General features: G+C 40.2%; 1 protein-coding gene across 1 annotated transcript in view; it reads right to left on the reverse strand.

Moving 5' to 3' along the window:
- The window catches only part of MYLK4 (myosin light chain kinase family member 4), a 76,765-nt gene that overhangs the window by 2,954 nt on the left and 51,916 nt on the right, over positions 1-21,895 (reverse strand). The window contains exons 4-11 of the mRNA XM_059401491.1: positions 19,004-19,109; positions 16,665-16,758; positions 16,479-16,588; positions 15,211-15,352; positions 12,374-12,444; positions 11,444-11,572; positions 10,817-10,969; positions 7,493-7,571 (exon numbers count right to left, since the gene is read on the reverse strand). Of these exons, the coding sequence (XP_059257474.1) occupies positions 7,493-7,571; positions 10,817-10,969; positions 11,444-11,572; positions 12,374-12,444; positions 15,211-15,352; positions 16,479-16,588; positions 16,665-16,758; positions 19,004-19,109 (884 nt within the window). The remainder of the gene's footprint in view (positions 1-7,492; positions 7,572-10,816; positions 10,970-11,443; positions 11,573-12,373; positions 12,445-15,210; positions 15,353-16,478; positions 16,589-16,664; positions 16,759-19,003; positions 19,110-21,895) is intronic.

Raw genomic sequence — 21,895 nt, forward strand, 5'->3', positions numbered from 1 at the left:
ATATATATATATATATATATATATATATATATCTGAGAAACCAAGTGTTCAAAGGTACAAAAGACATAATTTTCTTCTGGTGATATGATCACCCCTTTGAAAGGCATAGATAGCTTAAGGACTGGAAGCTGTTTTCTCCCTCTCAAGGTATGCTCCAGGTTTAAACGTCTCCAGTAAATCTCCAGTCTGATTGTTCTAGTAAGCGGAGAAAGAGCAGAAATCATGTACCCCTTATCCCAGCAACTAAAATTAAAAAATAAACATTGAAAACTCAAGATGTCAAGGAAACATCTTCCCAATTGTGTCCTACCGTGGGATGTGGGGATATGAGGAAAGGGGCATGGGGCTTGTCTACACCCCCAGAACCACAGCAGTAGGCACCCCCTGAACTGGGTGCTCCAAGTTCAAGTGCAGCGTCACCCCCCCCCGCCCCCATAGCCACCCGTCATCATTGGGGTCAAGGCATCAGAACTGCTGATTTTTCCAAAAATCTTCCCAACACAGCAGCAACCACAGCAGTTTTCCTGCAAAGCAAACAAAATATGACTCTTGTTAATTCAGCAGGGCTTTTAAAATTGTAATTAGTTGGTTGTGCCCCTTAGGAAAACCACACATGATTTTTTATAATGCATGTGTGCGTGTGAGAAGGAAAAAAAAGAAACCCCTTGCAGGATTCCACTGCTTACCAGAGCTGGGTTGGGTTTTTATTTTTTCAGTTTATGCAAGATATTTTCGTACTATTTGCAAGATCGAGGGACAAGGCCGCTTTGTTTCATATGAAGCCTAGCCAGCTCCTGAGCTTTCTGCCACACTTTCTGTCCTGTGAGCTTGACCCCACATCAAGGTGACATCAAGAAGCGGGTGTGGGAACGTTTTCATTGCATTATGACGGTGTGTGACATGGGCCCACACAGTTTGCAGGCCTACATCACTCCTATGGATCTGAGGACATATCCTCCATTTTTATTTCACAGGTTGGCAGAAGATGGAATGGAAACCCAAAGAGAAATGCCACCGGGTTGATTTTAGTGTTTCCTCAACGCATCAAAAAACCTCTAACAAATTGCTGGAGATTTATATGCCTCAATTTACATTGTGGATCCTGCCTTATTCATAGGGCCTGGAAGTCATTCTTTTTCCACAGGAATAATCTTCAACCACCAGATTTTAAAAATCAATATTATCACAAAGTTGGTTTTACTCCTAACAAAGTTTGCCAAAACCCCCATCTTATCCTGGCAGGAAATACTATAAAAAAATGATTAAAAAAAAAAAAAAAAAACCTTCTCAAATGAGGCTGCACTCAGAGTTAATATATTAAGCTTACATTTTAATTTGAAAGAAAAAAAAAAGGAAAGAAGTAAACTAGGAAGTGCCCACATCCCATGGACCTGAAACAGCTCTTCCCCGACCTGCAGTGCAACCAAGGTGAATTTCTGGGGCTAACTGGAGCTGGAGGGACTAAGGAGAGGAAGGCAGCCAGCCCAAGTGACTATCTGGAGGCAGGCCCAGAGAAAGGTCGCCATCAAGCAATTCCAACCAAAACGGTATCCAAGCGCCAGTGTGACTGGCTCACATGTCTTTGTCCTCTGTAGAATGCCACCTCTTGGACTGCCACCATCCTCCATCACATTGGTCAACGTGCCAATGTGACATGGAAGGACTCTACCATCTCCCACTGTCATTCCTTCCTCATTCTTTCCCTGCTGGACCCTGGTCACAGGTCTGCCTTGCAATGCAACCTCCTGTCACCCAATGAATTCATTCCTACCAGGCCTCAAAAGTGACTCCAGTGCTCATGGTAGGAATGCAGTTTGTGGTGAACCCTTGAGGTTTATGGTCACTGTGGATGAAATTGGGAGGGAGAGCCGCCTGCAAACTCTGGTGCCCACCACTCACAGGGAAGGCTGGTTTGCACCTCAGCAAGCCCAGTGACCCAGGCCTCGGAGTATGGAGAGTACTTTCCTTCTCTGCATTTTCACAAGATGTAAAGCTTTCTTCTACTTTCCCAAAAACTTTACTTTGACACATGAGAATGGTCTTTGTAAGTAGGAAGCCCAAGGCTTGCTTTTGGTATTTCATAGATTTCTAGATATGTGACAGATTTCTAAGTAAATGACCCATGCACCAAGGACTGAATGCTTTCTAACTCTGGTCTGTGACTTTGTTATGATTTACTGATTTGTTTTTGCATGATCTTATTCTATGAAAGATTCAACACTTTACAAGAATATAAAGTCAAACAGACAAACCAAAACTTCAGACCAGAATAAATACCAATCAGAATAAAAGAGTAAGACCAGTGGGCAGCAAGAACACAGACTGGAAGGTCTTACACATTTGTTAAAATTGAGTTGAAGCGGGCGCCTGGGTGGCTCAGTGGGTTAAGCCGCTGCCTTCGGCTCAGGTCATGATCTCAGGGTCCTGGGATCGAGTCCCACATCGGGCTCTCTGCTCAGCAGGGACCTGCTTCCTTCCCTTCCCCTCTCTCTGCCTGCCTCTCTGCCTACTGTGATCTCTCTCTGTCAAATAAATAAATAAAATCTTTAAAAAAAAAAAAATTGAGTTGAAGCAATGGCCATGGACTTACTGTCCCAAATTAGAGAACTGACTTGCTGGAAGGTAAATGGTCCCTCAACAACAATATAAATATTGGGATTCCTAAAAGTCCTCTGTGATAAGTACACTGTGTTAGGGCTTTCCTTCAGAGCATAAATTAAGCTTGCTTATTGATATAATCAAATGTGTTCATGTGTAAAACTATTGCTTATGTTTTCTGACAAAATTCTAAGTAGGGTAGAAGCTTTGTATGAAGTGGTATGAAGTTTGTATGAAGTGGTGATTACTCCAGGTCCAAGAATGGGCCAATACCAGAAGGCAACTCAGGGAAGAAAATAAGCATGGGCTTTAAATTCAGAGACAATTGAGAAGTCACATTCTACCATGTACTAGCAGCACAGCTTTGGGGGAGTTATGTAGTCTATGAGTCTCTGAGATTGGTTTTCCCAACAATACAAAAACCAAAAAAATTACAAATACTTCCTCTGATCCCACACAATTGTGAGGACAACCAGAGACTGTCCTCTTCAGCTATTAAAGTCTCCTGAGCTAATTATTGAGCACCTTCTATGTTCCAGGCCTTGGTCTGCAGGCTTTGCTTGGGTTATCTTGTTGGAGCCACTCAACAAGCATAGGAAGTAAGACTATGCTCAATCCATAAATAAGGAAATGGGTTTTTCCTGCTAGAAAATGGCAGATCCATGTTGCACACAAAGCAGTCTAAAATCAGAGCCCTCCCTCTCTGCAGAAACACTGCCCTCCTTCCCACAGTGTAGCACACATTTGACTTATTTCTTGTTCTTCTCTCTGAAGGCTTGCAAAAACATCCCTTTAGGAAAAGATCCAAGACCAACCTTTCAAATGGGTGCCTTCCATGGGCTATTTGGTCACAAGGTTCTTCTCATTAGAGCAACAATTCTTCTTCTAGGGAAACCAGAAAACATTTAGAGAAAGATTAGAACTTTTTTTTAATCACTTCATTCCTAACTTATGAGAACACCTGAAGAGTTAATGACTTGCTACTGAGTAGAAAATGCTCTTAGAGAGATGTTCTAAAAGCCTGCATTGTTTGTTCATAGCAGCAATGGCCACAGTCGCCAAACTGTAGAAAGAACCAAGATGCCCTTCAATGTACAAATGGATATGAAAAATGTGATCCATATATATTACGGAGTATTATGCCTCTGTCAGAGAGGATGAATACCCAACTTTTGTATCAACATGGATGGGACTGGAAGAGATTATACTGAATGAAATAAGTCAAGCAGAGAGAGTCAATTATCATATGGTTTCATTTATTTGTGGAGCTTAAGAAATAACATGAAGGACTTGGGGAGATGGAGAGAAGAAGGGAGTGAGGGAAACTAGAGAGGGAGATGAACCATGAGAGACTGTGGACTCTGAAAAACAATCTGAGGGTTTTGGAGGGGCAGGGAGTAAGAGGTTGGGTGAGCCTGATGGTGGGTATTATGGAGGGCACATATTGCATGGAGCGCTGGGTGTGGTGCATAAACAATGAATTCTGGAACACTGAAAAGAAATTTAAAAAATAAATAAAAATTAAAAGAATTACCAAAAAAAAAAAAAAAAGCCCACAATATTCATGACCCTCTGACAGACACATTGACCTACATTCAGGATCCAACTTGAGCATGTTCCCCACTTTCCCTTGTTATCACTCTCAGAATCAGAAACAGAGGGATTTTGACTAAGCTAGAAGCAGTAGCGGAGACAGGACTAGATGTCTGAGACCAGGGCTTGTCATAGCAGGCCTTGACTGCTGGGTATGTGTGTTTGGTGTGCACGATGGGGAACAGTGGAAGAATTTTTGGTGGTACAGTAAGATGATCAGAGTTGTCATTAATGAAGTAATGATTTGGTGAATTAGAGAACAGATGGACAGAGGTAGAATATCGTGTTCTAAGGTATTTTATTAGTTCCGTAAATTGGAAAAAGGGCATGATCTAAGGTCATAAAGCTGGGAATGGAAAGGAAAGATAGACTTATTAGTTCTGGCAAAGAAGAAACAATGTCATAGTTGTTCAGTTTTCCTTCCTTCAGGCCCAAAGCATTTATTAAGTCTCCAGTAGGTGCTTGATGAGTTCTAACAGATTTGTAATTTGGAAATGCTTTGTTCCACTCCAGCTGAGAGCTGTTTCTGATGGAAGATGGGTTATATATGGATGGTTGGAAATGTAAGAGCATACTACAGAAGGCAGAGAGCTACAAGGCTTTAATTCCTGGGGGAAAAAAATCCTTCTTAAATTTACTGACTGATTATAGGCAGGCTTAGTGGTTAAGGAATGGTAAGTGCTTTTAAGCATGAAACAATTAAAAGAGATAAATAAAAGTTCTGGAAAGACTTTAAAAATAAAAGTTAGATTTAAATAGTATATAGTTTTGGATAAGACTTCAATTCTCAACATAAAGTTAAATTCTGATTTTATAGAATGTATCGGAACCAAGATTATTCCAAAAATGAATCTTCTGGAAAAATCTAGCCTTAATTTTTCCTTGAAAAATAAAATACATTAAGCTTGAATACTGGCTTTTAGTAACACCAAAAATGTACAGAATGTAAAGAGTTCTGGAAACATCATCAGGCCCCCTTTGCCCAGAAGCCCATTATCCAGCAGGATAGCAGAGTGGTGAAGTTCTGCTCAGACTCCAGAGCCTGCCTGTCTACACTGGGATGCTAGCTCCATCATTTTCACCTGGTGGGATCCTGTACAATTACTTAACCTCTGTCCTCTGTTTCCTCATCTAAATGAGAAGAATAACAGTACCTGTTTCAGAGAATTGGCATGTGGACTAAATGAATTAACTTCTGTAAAGCAGTTAGAACAGTGCCTGGCACAGTACCATATAATTATAACTTTCATGATAACTAACTAGATTTCTACAATGGAAATTTTTTTCCAAATCCCCATCATTCTTGAAACGTTCATTCACCTAAGTACCAACAGTTGGATAGAATAACAAAAAGGTGATTTTTGTTGTTGTTATGTGGTTTAAAAATATTTTAAGCACTTTTTAAACTGTATAATGTCATTATTTATCTGCAGTGGTTTCCATATTGTCCTGCCATGTCAAAGTGTATTTGGATACCAATAAGCTTGGATAAAAATACCTTGGTGGAAAATTGGCCCAAAATAGGTTGGTAACCCTAATAAGCAGTTTATGTAGTCTGGGTGAGGTACCAACTAGGTAAAAAGTCTATTTTTACTTGACATTGGTACCAATTATCAAGGAAAGGTATATTCAGACACAAATAAAACTCAGTTCTGATGCTGAATTTAGAAGTAAAGTTAATTTCAATAAGAACTGGATGTGGAAAAAATGAGTACCTGAAACACAGTCATTCCAAGGTTTGTTGGTCAGTGAAAAAGCTCCACTCTAAAACCCTGGGGAGTAGGAAGGATGGGGAGCAGAGATGGAAGAAATGAAAGTGTATCAAGCACATATGGCTCCAGAGCATGATGACCACCATCTTAACTGATGCTCAAGTTAGACTTTCCCCAATGAGGCCTGAAGACAGATATTGCTTATTGCCTCTCTATATATCTTGGCCAGTTAGACATCCTAAATGTTTGGTTGAGTATCTTAAATGTTACACTTCTGGTTCTGTGTTATGTGTATGATCCATAGGATGTGAGTGGAAAAGTCCAGAGGAGGCTGTTACAGTAATTCAGATGAGGGGTGTCATATGCCAGGATAACCAACAGGATGGAGAAGGTTAGACAGATTCTAGAAGTAATTAGAGAAAAGAATGTACAGAACTTGGAGATAAATTAAATACGAGATGGAAGGATGCAGGTGAGGAAGGAAATAGCAAAGCCCAGGGGGTCTGGCTTAAGCCACTCAGTGGGGGTCATTCTTGGAGGATGGTAGAGGAGGAGGGGAGATGGGGAAGACAAGTTCAGTTTAGGACTGAGAAGATCCAAATGGAAATGTCAAGTACGCAGGGGGATATATGGATCTGAAACTTAGGAAAAGAATCTGTGCTAAAGAGACAGATGGCTACAAGAACATAAGTGGCAATTGAGGCAGTAAGAGTAGATTAGGAATTTTATTGTACGAAGTTCACACAGAGTATGGGCTCAATTATTGTCAACAAGTACTCAGAAAAAAGGAAGAGAGAGAGAGAGGCAAACCAGAAAGCTGAATCTTAAGGATAGAGAACAAACTGAGGATTAATAGAGGGAGGTGGTCGGGGAATGGGCTGGATGAGGGATGGGGATTAAGAAGAGCACTTGTGATGAGCACTGGGTATCGCATGTAAGTGAGGAATCACTAAATTCTGCACCTCAAATTAATATTACACTCTATGTTAACTAACTTGAATTTAATTAGAAACTTGAAAAAAAGGATGAAAAAAACCACAAGTATTTAGGTCATCTTCATTCAGTCTTTGGTAAGAGTCTCCTTCACATATATTTATGTTGTTTTCTGGATCAACCTGAGTCTCACAGCTTTGTGGTGCTCAGAGAAGACTGAACAATGTAACCATAAACATTAAAATTCTGAGTTCTGTTTTAGGGAGGCATATTTATCCTGAATGTACACTAACCCATATATTCCCAAATATTGTTTGTTTATATATTCTAGACTATATATGTGTATAAGTGTGTGCACATAGTACAGTGATGTAATTTATATCATAATGAGTACAATGATTGAATAATAAACATAATAAATAGTTATGCTGAAAATATCTCCTAAACCATGTAAGAAGTATTTATTTAAAAAAAAAAACTCACACAACTGCTCAATAAAAATATTTTAAGCAGTTCAACATTAGCACAAAATTGGAAGGCTATGAGAGATGGAATTAGACAGAACCCCATATGAGACTAAGATGCTTTTAGCCTCTGATCATCAAAAGACTGAGGTCAGGTAGAAAAGAAGAGGAAAAGCAACAAGCCTCCGTTACCTGTGTGATGAGTCTGGAGTGGAGCTTGTGATCTGACAGCCAAGGGTGTTTGAGAGCTTCACTTGCACTTATTCTCCAGCTAAAGGGAAATTTGGAAGGCTGTTAGCAGAGACACACTAAGGAGGCCTGAATCTGTCATTCACCTCAACTCTGGCCATTGCATTTGAGAGACCAGATGGCCAAGTGTCAAATTCACAGGCAGTTCTATCTTCTCTGGAACTATCACTGATGATTGTAGGGTACTATCAAATCCAGTCAGGGTAACAACAGCAGTGAGACAAATGAGGCAAATAATTCAAAATTGTTGTTCATAGTTGAACATCCACTTTCCAACACAAGTAACCATTTTTCATGCAATGCTTGAGCTTCATGAATTGAACATCTATCCATCAGCAGAAAAAAATAAATGTACACTTACTATTCCAAAAACAAAATGCTACAATGATTCTTGATAATTATAAAAGTGACTTTACATATTAAAGCTCTTAAAGCTCTTGAATAATATGCATCACTAACTTTTGAATTAAGAAATTTTGGGGGTGTCTGGGTGGCACAGTTGGTTAAGCTCCAACTCTTGGTCATGATCAGGTCGTGATCTCACTGTCATGAGATTGAGCCACACGTCAGGCTCTGCCACATTCAGTGCAGAGTCTGCTTGGGATTCTCCTTCTCTCTCCATTTACCCCTCCCACACATTCTTCTGTCTCTCTCTCTCTCTCTCTCCCAAATTAAATAAATAAATATTTTTAAAAAGAAATTTTGAAGACTTAAATAGATAAGGGGTTAATGTACATACTGAGAGAGAGTTCATTAGATACCTTTACAAAGAAACTATATCCTTTTGAACCAGCAAAGGTTTATATGATTTTAAAATAACATGGGAAAGAATTATAAAGATGATATTATTTTCTAATTCCGAGTTTTATAAATTTGTCTTGTGTGCTAACATTTATAACCTTAAACCTAATAACCTTTCAAAATAAAAACTATAAGTGAGTGCAACAGTCTGGAGCCTACTTCTGAAATAGTATCAAGAAAGTAGTTTCCAATGGGCATGGAGCTCCAGTTTGTAGATTTCTTCAGTAAAATTGCTTCATCAGATACTGAACATTTAAGTAAAAGACCTGAAGAGATGGAAACTCTTAACTTGAATCCATGAAGGAAAGTTTAATAACTTGGTGACAACATCACCATTAGTAGGACCTTAAACAGCCAGATATAATTTTTTTTGAAACTCTTGACCTCCACCAACCTCACCTGGAAGTGCTATTTTGTTGAATATCATAAATTTTCAGTATTGGACCTCCTGAAGCATTCCAATAACTGAAAGTGCCAAAAATTATTATTTCTGTACTGTAGTAATATAAATTTCTGAAAGCTGACTATTAAAAATAAATAATAACATAGTGCAGATAATTAAAATTTTGGTACAGTTTCAAGTTTATTTTTGCATCCAGAAATTTATTCTCTGATATTGGTACCAGGTTTTGACTGTAGTTTCATCCAACTATTGATTTGAACACTTGCCCAGTTGTCTTTCTGCTTAAATGTGTAGCTATCCCTCCTAAGGTATTAGTGAATCTCTCAGACCAAAGGAGCAGGCATGACATGGCACTGGAGGCCACGAAGCAAGGCTATGACCTGCCCTGGGCTAGCCATGTGACTGCTTGACTACTATCAGCCTCTGTGTCTTCATTTAATCCAGAACATTAAATCAGATAACACATAAAAGCATATCTGTCTAATAGATTCTCAGTAGATGTAGATCTCTCCCACCAAAGATTTGATAGAGTTGACATTTTCCATCTGTTCACTGCCTATTGTTCAGTGATATATAAATATTAATAATAATAATAATAATGGTAATATCAGGTGTTGTGCCTTTCCATGAAAGATAAAACCCATGTCTGTACAGTGCCCCCTCCTCACACTGACACCCCCTGCCTAGCTAAGTCCTCCTTACCCTCTAGGACTCAGTCCCGACTGACCCTTTTCAACAGACTACCTTTGCATTAACTGCATTGTATTCTATCCTTTAAAAAAATATCTATCTCTTCTCTTAGATCATGGGTTACCTATAGACAGGGTCAGACTTTAAATATGTGTTCTCAATGCCCCAGACCCATTTCCTGGAAGACTACTGATAAAACACCTCCTTGGTGCAGGTATAGCTCCAGACCCATGTTGCTTCTTTAATCCCCTCCCCCCAATTACACCCTCCTATCTGTTCACGGTCATGTTTATTAATAACTTAAAAGCCATAAAGATAATAAAACAGTGAAGCCAGTATGGTTGGCCTTGAAAATCTTAAACACTGTTTACCATTTTACATTTTAAATATAAAACCACCTGAAAAAGTGTTTTTGACTAAATCACAATATCCTTCCACTGACTGTAATTCTTAATGACTGAGCCACCCAGGAGCCCCTCACTGCCTGTAATTCTAAAATGCAAGCCCCTCTGTTTCAAAGTCACTTTTCTTCATTAGCTGAATTCTTTAAGGTTTTATTTATTTATTTGAGAGAGAGAGAGAGAGTGCGCACATGCACAAACAGGGGAGAAGGGTAGAGGGAGAAGCAGACTCCTCACTGAGCTGGGAGCTCCATGCGGGGCTGGATCCCAGCATCCTGAGATCATGACCTCAGCCAAAGGCAGGATGCTTAACAGACTGAGCCACCCAGGCGCCTCCATCTGCTGAATTTTGAATTAACGTGGTTTTAGCATGACAGAAAATAGAAGACCACATAATATGTAATAGTTAAGTGGGCAGCCTTAGGGGAAGGTTGAATTTTGGATGCTCCGTTCTGCCACTGACTAGCCATATGCTCTTGGGAAAACTATTTAGAGTCTCATTAATAAAACAGGAATGATAATTCCCACCTCTCGGAGATGGATAGGGGTTAAAAGGCAAGCCTATAAAGCACTTGGCACAGTCTGGCCCACAGCAGGCTCTGAAATGAAATGATAGTTAAGTATTCAGCTACACAGAGCCAGATATGTGCTTTGTAGATGTGAAAGGGGTTATGGAAATAACTTATCCCAAACCCTTCATTTGGAGGCCCAGTAAGAGCCCCTAATTGCTAGAGTCTTATTGCAAAAGGCAGAAGCAGGGAAGCTTTTGTAGCCCCTTTCAAGCCTTGTGACCAAACCAGTCCCTGATCTCAGTAAGCAAGGTCAAGAGCATCAAACTCCTTCCACTTACAACTTTTCTCAGGCATCAGAGATGTCACAAAGAGAATTTAGGAGTTATTTCCATGTATTATGGTAGCGTATGCTTCCCTATTCTCCCTCCTTCTTCTAAAGCCCGGAACCAACTTGGGTTACCTCTTCTCCTTAATCAAAAGCTTGGAGATAAACTCCCTGGCCTCCTCTGAGATGTCCTGAAATTCTTCATCCTCTAAGTCCCACCTGCAGGCCAGGATGTTGCTCAGGGTCTCAGCATCATTGTCCCCCAGGAAGGGAGACAAACCGCTCAGTCTGTAAGACAGAGGAACCAGAGTGAGGTGAGAGGTAAGGCTAACCTTCATCATTTAGGAGATCAGGACCCAAGTTGCTTTTTTTTTTTTAATTTTTTATTTTTTAGAAACATATATTTTTATCCCCAGGGGTACAGGTCTGTGAATCGTCAGGTTTACACACTTCACAGCACTCACCAAAGCACATACCCTCCCCAATGTCCATAATCCCACCCCCCTTCTCCCAACCCCCCTCCCCCCCAAGTTGCTTTTTAATTACTTTTATTACATGAGGTATTGTCCTAAGAGTTAACACAATTACAAGTAGACATACATTTACTTTTCAGGTGATGAGCAGGGAAAGAATTGACTCCTTTCACCCACAGGATTCACAGAGCCCAGAAAGTGACTCAACATGGCATGGTGGTGTTTATCTGTTAAAAGACCTAAATTGATGCCTGTGTGTAAGTGTCAGAGAGACTGGAGACCTGCTTACAGCATATAGGCAATGACGCCCACACTCCACATGTCAGTGGGAAAGGAAACAAAATCATAGTTCACAACTTCAGGGGCAAGAAATTCCGGAGTTCCAAAGTTCACCTTCAGCTTCTCTCTGGGTTTGTACCTGGAATTTGGGAGACAAAGTGGAGGGATGAGAGGGTCAATCAAACAGCAACCGTCATAGAAACTGAAAAGATGCTGTCTATAAGACAAAATAACTTCAGCCATGCAGCAAACTTTAAATACACAGGCTTTAAAAGAAACCGTGTATTTAGGAAATCGTGTTTAAAACTTGTTTTTAAAAGTTCCAGGAGTTTAAGAGTCATAATTCATACTGGAAAACCTTAATAACCTGAAACAGTGGCGGGGAAAGCTGGTAAAAATAGTTAGAACACCTGAAATCTAGAACACAACAAAAGGAAAACTGATACAATCCTTGACATACCAATGGCTTGAGTATGGCCATCTTAACGCGTAAGTGAAATGCAATTATTTGCATCCATTTTATATTCACCATTAAAGGACTGAAGTCCACATATAAACTCTGTTCACTTAAAAAGCTTATAGGAACCAGAACCCTTTGCAATCTCATATTCATTTTTTTAAAGTAAATCTTCTCTTTACGGATGGAACAAATAAGAAGACTAAGACAAACTTACAAATTCTAAATTAATGTCTTCAAATTTAATAACTTTCACTGTATAAGATTTTAAGTTTTCTTATTTTTTTTTTCTTGGATACACTGTAGAAACCTCTAAACATTCCAATTCCAAAGTCAGCAAGGTAAGTCTGGGATATAATTTTTGTCAAGTTAATTCTAAACGAGAGTCTAAAACCAAGAAGTGTATCAGATTTATCTTTGCAAAGAAAGAGCACCAACATGCTCACTACCTCCATTCATATACCTATGTCCAAATACACATACCTTCTGGCCAATCCAAAATCAATAATTTTTATTTGTTTAGCATCCCGATTCACACACAGGATATTCTCAGGCTGCCAGGAGAAAGAGACACATTAGCAATGAAAACAACCATCATTCACTCAAATTGTCCTTGAACCACAACTAAAAATACAGCAATGCTCAGGAAAAACATATCAGGCCTTTCACTTTGGGTCTGGCTTGTCTGTGTGGGTATTTTCTCCTTTAATTTTGTGGTGGATGAGGTTGTGGGTACCCTGCCAACCTTGCATTACCCTGCCTGTCTCTCTCCCTGGTTCTGCAGTTTACCATAATGTGTGAGTTCAAGCAGAGGCCTCTTTGAGGGAAGAAAGACAAGGAGCCTGCTTCAGTACCTTCCAAATGGACTGGTGGAGGCTGTCTCGGACTTGACTCTGCCCCTCTAAAATTATTAAGTACGAATTTCCCCTTCTTGGAGGAATATCTTTCCCGAAGATTTATGAGTTCCAGGAGAAATAGCCTGATTCACTTAAACAACCACACTGAGTATGCAATATAACGTGAACGCTCCTGACCTCCAGATTTTCCCTTTGCGCTCAGTCTATGGGAAAGTCATGTGTAAAAGGAAGACTTCCCCCTCATTCATTCCTCATTCTCAGCAATTCCAAAGTTTTGCTGAGTTTGTTCTCAGTGCCCAAACCCTTGACTAAGTGTTCTCTTGAGTTTGACTCTGGTTAAGTCTTTGCTCTCCGTCAAGGTGACAGTCTAGGGGGGGTGAAGAGGGAGAAAACATGGATATTAGAATTGCAACTTGGTGTTTATGGAGTGTCTTATAAGGATGCTTGTATTTGTCAGGTCAGAAAAACTGAGGTCTGAGAAAAACAGGGAATTTGATTTAAAGTCTAGGTCATCCATAAAAAAGAATTTTCAAAGAATTGCTTGGAACTCTCAAGTTCTAGTCCCAACTCATGCCTAAGAGCTGGGGCACATTAGCCAAGTTGCTGAATGCCCAGGATCCCATGTCCCATCCTATAGGTGGGATCACAGCTATTCCCTCTCTTCCTGTCTTGGTGGAAAGGAGGTTCAAATGAGATCAGAAACTAAGAAGCACTTGATCAACATTCAATGGACCATTTGGTTGACATAATGTCTTTGGAAGTCCTTTTCTAAAATATCTCTAAAATTGGTGTCCATGAATAAAAGCTATTAATGATGAAGTGGAAACTCTATAAGAACATTTGGTTTCAAGTTAAATAACTGATCAATATGAATAAAGTTGTCCAATTGTCAAAGAATACTATGATATAAAAATGTGTTTATGCTTTGAAGGCACTTCAAAAAGTTAATTTTTTTCTAACTATTAAAGAAAAGCATGTTCATTGAATAAGATTTGCAAAACCCAGAAAAATATAAAGGAGACCATTTTTCATTTTTAAGTCACCTATAATCTCCCCTCCAATGGTGATAAGCACTCTTAATATTTTTGGTCCTTTTTCTTCCAAGGAGATTTCTGTAAGGGATGAGTGGTCCTTAATGACCCATCCAGCTGTCGCCTTTACTATTATCTTTGCCTTCAAGCCATAACTAAAATTGCCCATTGCAAGTCTTCAATCAATGTTATGAAGCCACATACTGAGCTTTTTGACTTATGACAGGTCAGGTCCTAGTTATAGTTGCCAATCAAATCCCTTTAGGGATATCTGCAGAGTATCTACACTCAAGGAAAATGCTCCATGGAAACACATATTATAAAACTCAGTTTGAAGCCAGCGCTTTGCTAATGATTTTCAACCTCTGACTTTGTCTTTCATACACCACTTCCTCCTGCCCTGTGAATGGGAGAGGTAGCACACATAAATCAAAACAGTGAGGGAAGCTAAGTTACAAGAAGAGTAGACCATGGAAACCAATTTAAGGAAGTTAAATTTATTTAGCTCTATAATCCCCTATGACTTGCAATTGATGGTATGTTTTAGAGAATATATATTTTATCTTACGGTCATGCTGTACAAACAGGAAAATGAGAAAATGATTGTGCCACACAAGAAGAGGCAATTTATGATATTTAACCACAATATTAGAGCTGATCAGAGTTACTGAGTCTGGGTCTTTCCTTAGTTCTAACCATTTATAGTCCAATTCTAGGCACTTCATAATGGAAGAGAGATCAAAAGGGAAGGGTCATTAAATTAGATGAGAAAGGCAGGTGGCTTGGCTCCCCGCTGCTTACATAGGTTCTCCACCATGTCCAATTTGGTGCCAGCCCCACTTCCACCACCCTTCCCAGCTCCTCAGCATTTTAGCACTGCCCTTCTGGCTGTCCTATACCCCATTCTGCCATAGGTATCTACTCACTGCTCTAGCATGACCACAGAAAAACAAATCCCTAAAGTCCAGTGCCTCCTAAAAGAGTTGGAGACCACTAAGGATGCTTGGAGAGTGGGAAAACTTGGCTACCACTAGGGAATTCTGAGTTAGCTAAAATCCTCCTACCTACTTATTCTAAAAATGAGAGGGACACAGCAATGACCCCCACGGTGCTGGTGCTGGTGCTGGTGCTGGTGCTGGTGGTGGTTTTAATCCTAATCTTTTAGGGAAAGGATCTCCCACGTGGATTTCTTTCACAGGGAAGTTACAAGAATCTGAATAGTTGTCCCTGAAGGTAGAGATGTGCAAATATTAGGGGGTGATGAAAGCTGGGATTAGGAAGATGACGCTAAGAATCCAGGTTTTCTTTAATTTCCAAATATGTACCTCATGACAGCATAAATTTCCCAAGCTGGCAAATAGTATCTGACGGGACCCACTGATCTACAGGAGGGGAGAGTGGAAGGGGCTTCATTCCAAACAGCATGCTTTACCTTCAGATCCAAGTGGAGAATGTACATCTGATGCATGTGTCTTATGCCCTCACATATCTGCTTGATGAACAGGATGGAATCAAACTCGGTCAGATTGTAGTTGTCATCGATGATGCGATCAAACAGCTCCCCTCCATCCACACTGCAGAAGGAAGAGGTGTGAAGTCCTGAGTATGACTCCTTCCTGAACACAGCTATTTCTTGGTATAGCAGCTGGGTGTTTAAGCTCCCCTAACTCCTCCAGCAGGTGTGTGTGACTTCTCTACCTCCATCACTATCTCAGATAGATGATGCTTAGCTGAGGCCCTTTAATGCTACCATCAATTTCACTATGGGAAAGCCTCAAGGTCCCCATCATCCAGTGGCTGCAGCTCTGAAGTGAGTTCACATCTGCCATTTACAAACATATATGTATATTTAACATATACAAAAGATAAAGAGGACCTTACAAAGGCAGGGAGAGGAATCCCAAATACCAAGCAAAGGTCAAATGGGGTCTCCTCAGACTTTCAGTGTTAAAGAGCTCCTATGTGCTTTTTTTTAAAAGATTTTATTTATTTATTTGACAGACAGAGATCACAAGTAGGCAGAGGCAGACAGAGAGAGAGGAGGAAGCAGGCTCCCTGCTGAGAAGAGAGCCTGATACAGGGCTTGATCCCAGCACCCTGGGATCATGACCTAAGCCAAAGGCAGAGGCTTTAATCCACTCCTGTGTGCTTCTGATGCTAGACATTTTATTACCCAAATTCCCATTGCGCAATGATAAACAAAACCCCAAGCGGAGGAAAGAATGAACTGAATCACAATAGTGAATCAGCGTTAATGAGAACTACTCACTTTCTAACTGCTTACTAAATTTTTACAAAAATGAAACCTAGTTGCAAGTCTCTTAGTCCCAATTACTAAGAATTTGATGTGAACTTTGTATTAAAGATTAGGCTGAAAATAAAGTGTAGTTCAAAATCACTTTCCTTCAGGTTAACCATAATAACCTTTAGGCTGGCTATTTGACAGTTTTATAGCTTAGATCTAAAGCTATGTCTATGAGGTTATTCTACTTCTCAGTAAAGTCACACATGGAGATGTGGATTCCTACATAATTTTCCTTCTGAAACCGATGCAGTTGTCTGGTACATGCCAGTCGGAATCAGAAGTGCACTAAGCACAGATCTAGCAACTTCCAAAGCAAGACAGAGCTACGGCTGCGTAATCATGGGGTCTGCACGTAGCTGTGCAGGGGAGGGGCTGGGGGCCGGTAGAACACGTACTACTCCATGACCAGGACGATGTCATTCTTTGACTCAAAGGCATCGTAGAGCTGAATGAGGTTCACGTGATCCAGCTGGTTCATGATGTTGATCTCATTCTTCACTTCATCCTGAGAAGAAGGACAGATGTTTTAGCGAAGTGAAGATGATGATGACAAGGAGAGATCCACGTGACACGGTCTTTACCTTATCCCTGGTGCTTCTGGTCTTGATGATCTTGGCCGCCAGCTTCAGACCTGTTGCTTTCTCTTCACACTTGTGAACCTGGCCAAAACGCCCCCTGTGGAAGAAGAGGACGTGGTGCCGCGTGAGGTGCGCCCCAGTGGAAGACGCAGCTGTCGGGGCATTTCTCTTTCGGGGTTTGAGTGAACAAACCTGTTAAGTGTATCTATAATAGCCAATAAGCTTCTAAAATAATATTAAAGTGCGGTCTCTCTGTCACGGGCTGAGGGGTTTCCCGGCCCTACCCCAGACCTACTAAGGCCAGAATCCAGGGTAAGTCCCCAGAATCTGCATTTTCAGAGCTCCTTAGGCGATTCACATGCAGCCTAAAATTTGAGAACTTGTTATAGGAAAAAAGAGAAGCTTTCTGAATACATATGAGTGGAATAAGCTAGGCTTTGTAAGCATATGAACAATACAGGGTGTGGGTCAGCCATATAAAATTATTTTGGAAACTGCATATAAATAAAGTAATAGCAATATTGCACATGGATACACATAATAAAAATACGTATAATATAATCACCCATGAGATTTTTTGACAATTTATCTTGGATATAAATTTATATATACTTTGAAGGACAGCTTCTTACACATGTAATCACATATCGAAATGCACAGTCTTGAACAATTTTAAAATACGACTTCTTTCTTTGATTCCTGATTTAGTAAAACAGAACACAGGTGCCTGCTTGTGCAATGTGGCTATCATGGTGTGGGTCGAAGGGGAAGCTTCCTGAGCAACATTGTGACCTGAAGGCCCACCACATCTGGAGGACTGCAGAGGTGAGGATGGTGGCAACAAGTGACAGAGGCAGTGTGGTGACCACCACTACGTCCCGCTCAACTCAGCTACATCTGTGCAAAAACAGATGGGTCTCAGAGAATGACATTCCTGTAAACAGAAGCCAAAGAAGGACCTGAATTCCAACTACCATTCCAGATCTAGTCTCTTTAGTGGACCACATGAACACAGCCCAGGAACCTCACCTGTGACTACTGATGAAGATAATGCCCTGGGAGTGCCACAGATGGCTCAGTGGGTGAAGCATCGCCCTCTTGATTTCGGCTCAGGTCATGATCTCAGGGTCCTGGGATGGAGCCTCTCATCAGGTACCCTGCTCATCAAGGAGCCTGCTTCTCCCTCTCCCTTTTCCCCTCCCCCTGCTTGTGCTCCCTCTCTCTCTCTCTCTCTAAAATAAATACATCTTAAAAAAAAAAAAAGGAAGGAAAGAAAATGCCCTTGGAATTTTCTCAAAGCATCTTCAGCAAATAACTATTCTCCTTCCGAGACAATTGCTGGGTTACCACTGAAGTCCCTCATGACCCGAATGGGCCTCTACGTGCAGTAATACTAAAGACTCCCAGGGCACCTATTCACGTTTCAGAGTTCCCATTTGTCTGTCTGCCCTTCCTCATAGTCTCAAGGGCAGTTCTCTATCATCAGCAGGCTGACCAGCGAAGCATTCAGGTGGTTCCCCCTCGTGGAGGACAAAGGAAATATGGAGCCAGAAGAGGAAGAAGAAACTTCACAGTAGGGATGACCCCCCACCAATGACCAAATGCAGAAACATGCCCTGTAGTTTCTATGCATATTTTCCATGTGTTGGTAAGTAACTTTTGTGTATAGCAGTATAAACATTCTGCTTCCTTTTGCTATTTCACATAGATTTGCTGACAGTAGCAAACTTTACAATTTAGACATTAAATTACAAGATATCAAAGGAGGGTTGTGACTATTGTAGAAGAGGAAGGAATATCCCCCACTAATAAATTCGGTCTGATGGACTGTACTTTTCCTCCTTCAAGGGGAGAGTGTACATTTAGACATCCTTCAAAACAATTCTTCGGTGACTGAAGCAATCACTCAAAACACATAATAGCAATTAATACAGTAACGACATAGATGGAAAACCAACAATAATGGTAAAAAAAAAAAAGATTTAACACATGCCACAATAAATACACAGTGTTCACTCATTTCTACATTTTGTATCTTCATTTTCAAGTTTTGAACAGCTTCTAAGCTTCCTGGTGACTCACTAGGGTTTCTCCCACTTTCAGACATTACAACATGGGAAGTAAAGCAGATAATAAATGTGGACTTCAGTCACTGTCACCACATCAACATTTCTGACATCAGTGACGATTTTCAGAAATGCTTGCAATCTCTTAAAATGCTTCTTTATAATGTTTCTGGTTCTTGGGTCAAGGCTGGCAAACATTTACGCAATCCTCAGGATCTGCCTCTTTGAAAACTCTCTTCCTTTGTTGAAAGCGTGTTAAAATTGAGCATTACTTACCCTCCTAAAATTTCCGTTCTGCTCACAGTATAAAAACTGTTGATGGCTGCTTGTTTGGCTGTCACGATACGGTGATTAAACGGGGCGGGAGGAGCCGGGACATCATCTAGATGGTGAGAGGAAGAGAAGGGCCATTTGTTAAACAGACCTCTTTCTGGCACCCAAACTGGGCCCTATTTTGTGGCTAGTGATCCAGGGAATGTATGTTTTTATTGCATATTATGGTCTGTAAGACATAAAAGTGACACCTGACATCTTTCAGAAAGAATGTCAGGACCACAAAACTATGGTTTGTACCATCTTCAGAACAACTTTTAGAAATGCCACAATAGTTGAAAAGCTCTAATCCCAGTACAGTCCATACAGATAATTCTCCTAAGCCCGAAACCATGTAAGTTCAAAGATAAGAAATTGTTTGATCCATTAAAAAAAAACACTGATAAGGTCCATTATTTTAATTAAAACAAAGAAAGAAAGATGAAGAGATTCTTATGTCATTGAAATGTTGGCTATTATTCTATATTACTTTCCAAAATATTTTAGACTTTATTTAAGACACTTTTAAGGCACAAAGATGAAATTTTCCTGTCTGGAAATAAAACCACCAATAAAACTGGCTAAGTACATATGCTACAGCTCTCAAATTTCTCCTGCTTCCCACCCTCTTAGTTAGAACTAAGTGTTCTAACTCTAGTCCACGACATGATCAGTTCTAAAGCACAAACTCAGTAATATTCTTCCAGCGTTCTTTTAATTTTTCCATGGTTTGCTTTCCATGAGCCCATTCATTTCCCCATTTATTCCATATTTAAGCATCTATTGCATTCAGCTTCTTACATGCATACAAGGATACAAGGGGAGGTGAGTTGATAATAACTTTGGTTTCAGAACTTTAAATGTATTCAACGTGTAATTCTGGAGCACTTATCTTGTGCTAGGAACTCTGCCAAGTGCTAATATTTTTAAAAATTCAGATACTAGAAGTCTCCGGGAATCTAATTTGATATAGCCATTCATCTCTTACACCATAAATATGCTGAAAACGAAAGAAGTCATGCAAGAATTCTCTTGGTGGCATTCATCTCTTCAGACAAAAAAAGGGGGGAAGGGTGATTTTTTTACATACACCAATGGCATCAGTTGGCATTGTGCCTCCTTCAGGCTGTTAGGCTAGGTGGAATTCAGTTGGAAATGTTTGCTGGAAAAGATTAAGAAGTTCTAAAAGACTGAAACAAAAGCCATTTCCTACCCAGTAGAGCCACCAGATCTTGCTGTCTGGAGATCTTAGTTCCAGTGGACTCCAGGGGTTTGCCTTGTAAGCCCCCCTGGGCTTGTCCAGTTTCCTGTGTCCTAAATGCGTGTCCTTCACCTGGGCTCGCTACATCTATTCTGCACTTTTTGTTGTCCTCTTTGGTGAAGCACTCCTCCATCACCCTCCGCTTGCTGCTGCCAGTGGGTTCTGCTTTCTCAGCGTTCTGGAAAGTGGGCACTAGTGCTGAGTTTTCCAGGATTCGGGATGAGGAAATGGCTTTTACATTGCTGATACACCTGGAAAATAAAATCCAGCTGCAGCTCTCAACGTTTCAAGGAGATAACTTTCAGCCGGTCAAAGGTGTTAGCGCTAAAGCTTGCTGAACATGGTGGTTTGGTGAAGCTTCATGATAGAGTGGGCTGGTTCGGCATTTGGGATGAAATGGAGCAGTATGTTTCCCCGTCAAATGAAGAAGCCCAAGAACAGGTGTAGATGACTTGGATCCCAGGGACTCCCCTGATGACCTCATTATGACCCCAAGTTATTCCACGGAATCTTTACCAAAGGAGTCATTTTATGATACCTAGATAATTCGATCTTCATTTTTTTCACTTCCTTTTCTTATAGAAGAGACAGATGACTAAATTAAGTATACTAAGGGAAGTAATCATCTCTCTGAATATAAACAGCAGGGAGAGTAAACCTTCATTGATGAAAGAATTGAACTAACTTCAGTTTTTTAACAGCTCCTTACCTTACCAAGCACATCCTCGCAGTGATGGACTTTCGTAATAAATATTGGTTTTTACGTTTAATTCTTTAAAAATTAGGCTTCTCCATGATTAGCTTTCAAATACATTATTTATAAGTGAAATAAAAATTATATCTTAATTCCCTAAAAAACACACAGGTATTTGGATACTCTGTTCCAGATACATTCTGTGGCCCATCACAATATAGAGTAATTGATTGTGATTGGCTACATAATTACCTGAACTTATATGTGAAACTTTGCAGTTGAGGAAGAGTCCTTCTATAATCTACTTCTTACTCAATCCTTACAATAACCTCGGAAAATAGCCAATTTATCAGGCATAAGTTAAGAATTAGTTTCTTAACTTATGGATAAATCTGATCTCATTATTCAATTCTTGATCTTAGGAAGGATGTGCTTTATATTGCTAAAAATAAGAACGTCTTAATCTCTTAAAAAAATACTGATTCGGGGCGCCTGGGTGGCTCAGTGGGTTAAAGCCTCTACCTTCGGCTCAGGTCATGATCCCAGGATCCTGGGATCAAGCCCCGCATTGGGCTCTCTGCTCAGCGGGGAGCCTTCTTCCCACTCTCTCTCTGCCTGCCTCTCTGCCTACTTGTGATCTCTGTCTGTCAAATAAATAAATAAAATATTTTTAAAAATATTGATTGATAATAGTCATTATCTTTATCTATCAGTTAGTAGAAGAAAACAGTAAAAATGGCTGAAAATATCACAGACAAGAAGAAAAAGTAATGGCAAGAAACAGGGCCAAGAGAAACCCACACCAGCTGGGAAACTAGTTTCTAAACCGTTGCTTTATTTTTTTTTTTAAAGATTTTATTTATTTATTTGACAGAGAGAAATCACAAGTAGGCAGAGAGAG

This window comes from Mustela nigripes, chromosome 5, assembly GCF_022355385.1.
Source record: "Mustela nigripes isolate SB6536 chromosome 5, MUSNIG.SB6536, whole genome shotgun sequence".
In the NCBI taxonomy this organism is placed as follows: domain Eukaryota; kingdom Metazoa; phylum Chordata; class Mammalia; order Carnivora; family Mustelidae; genus Mustela; species Mustela nigripes.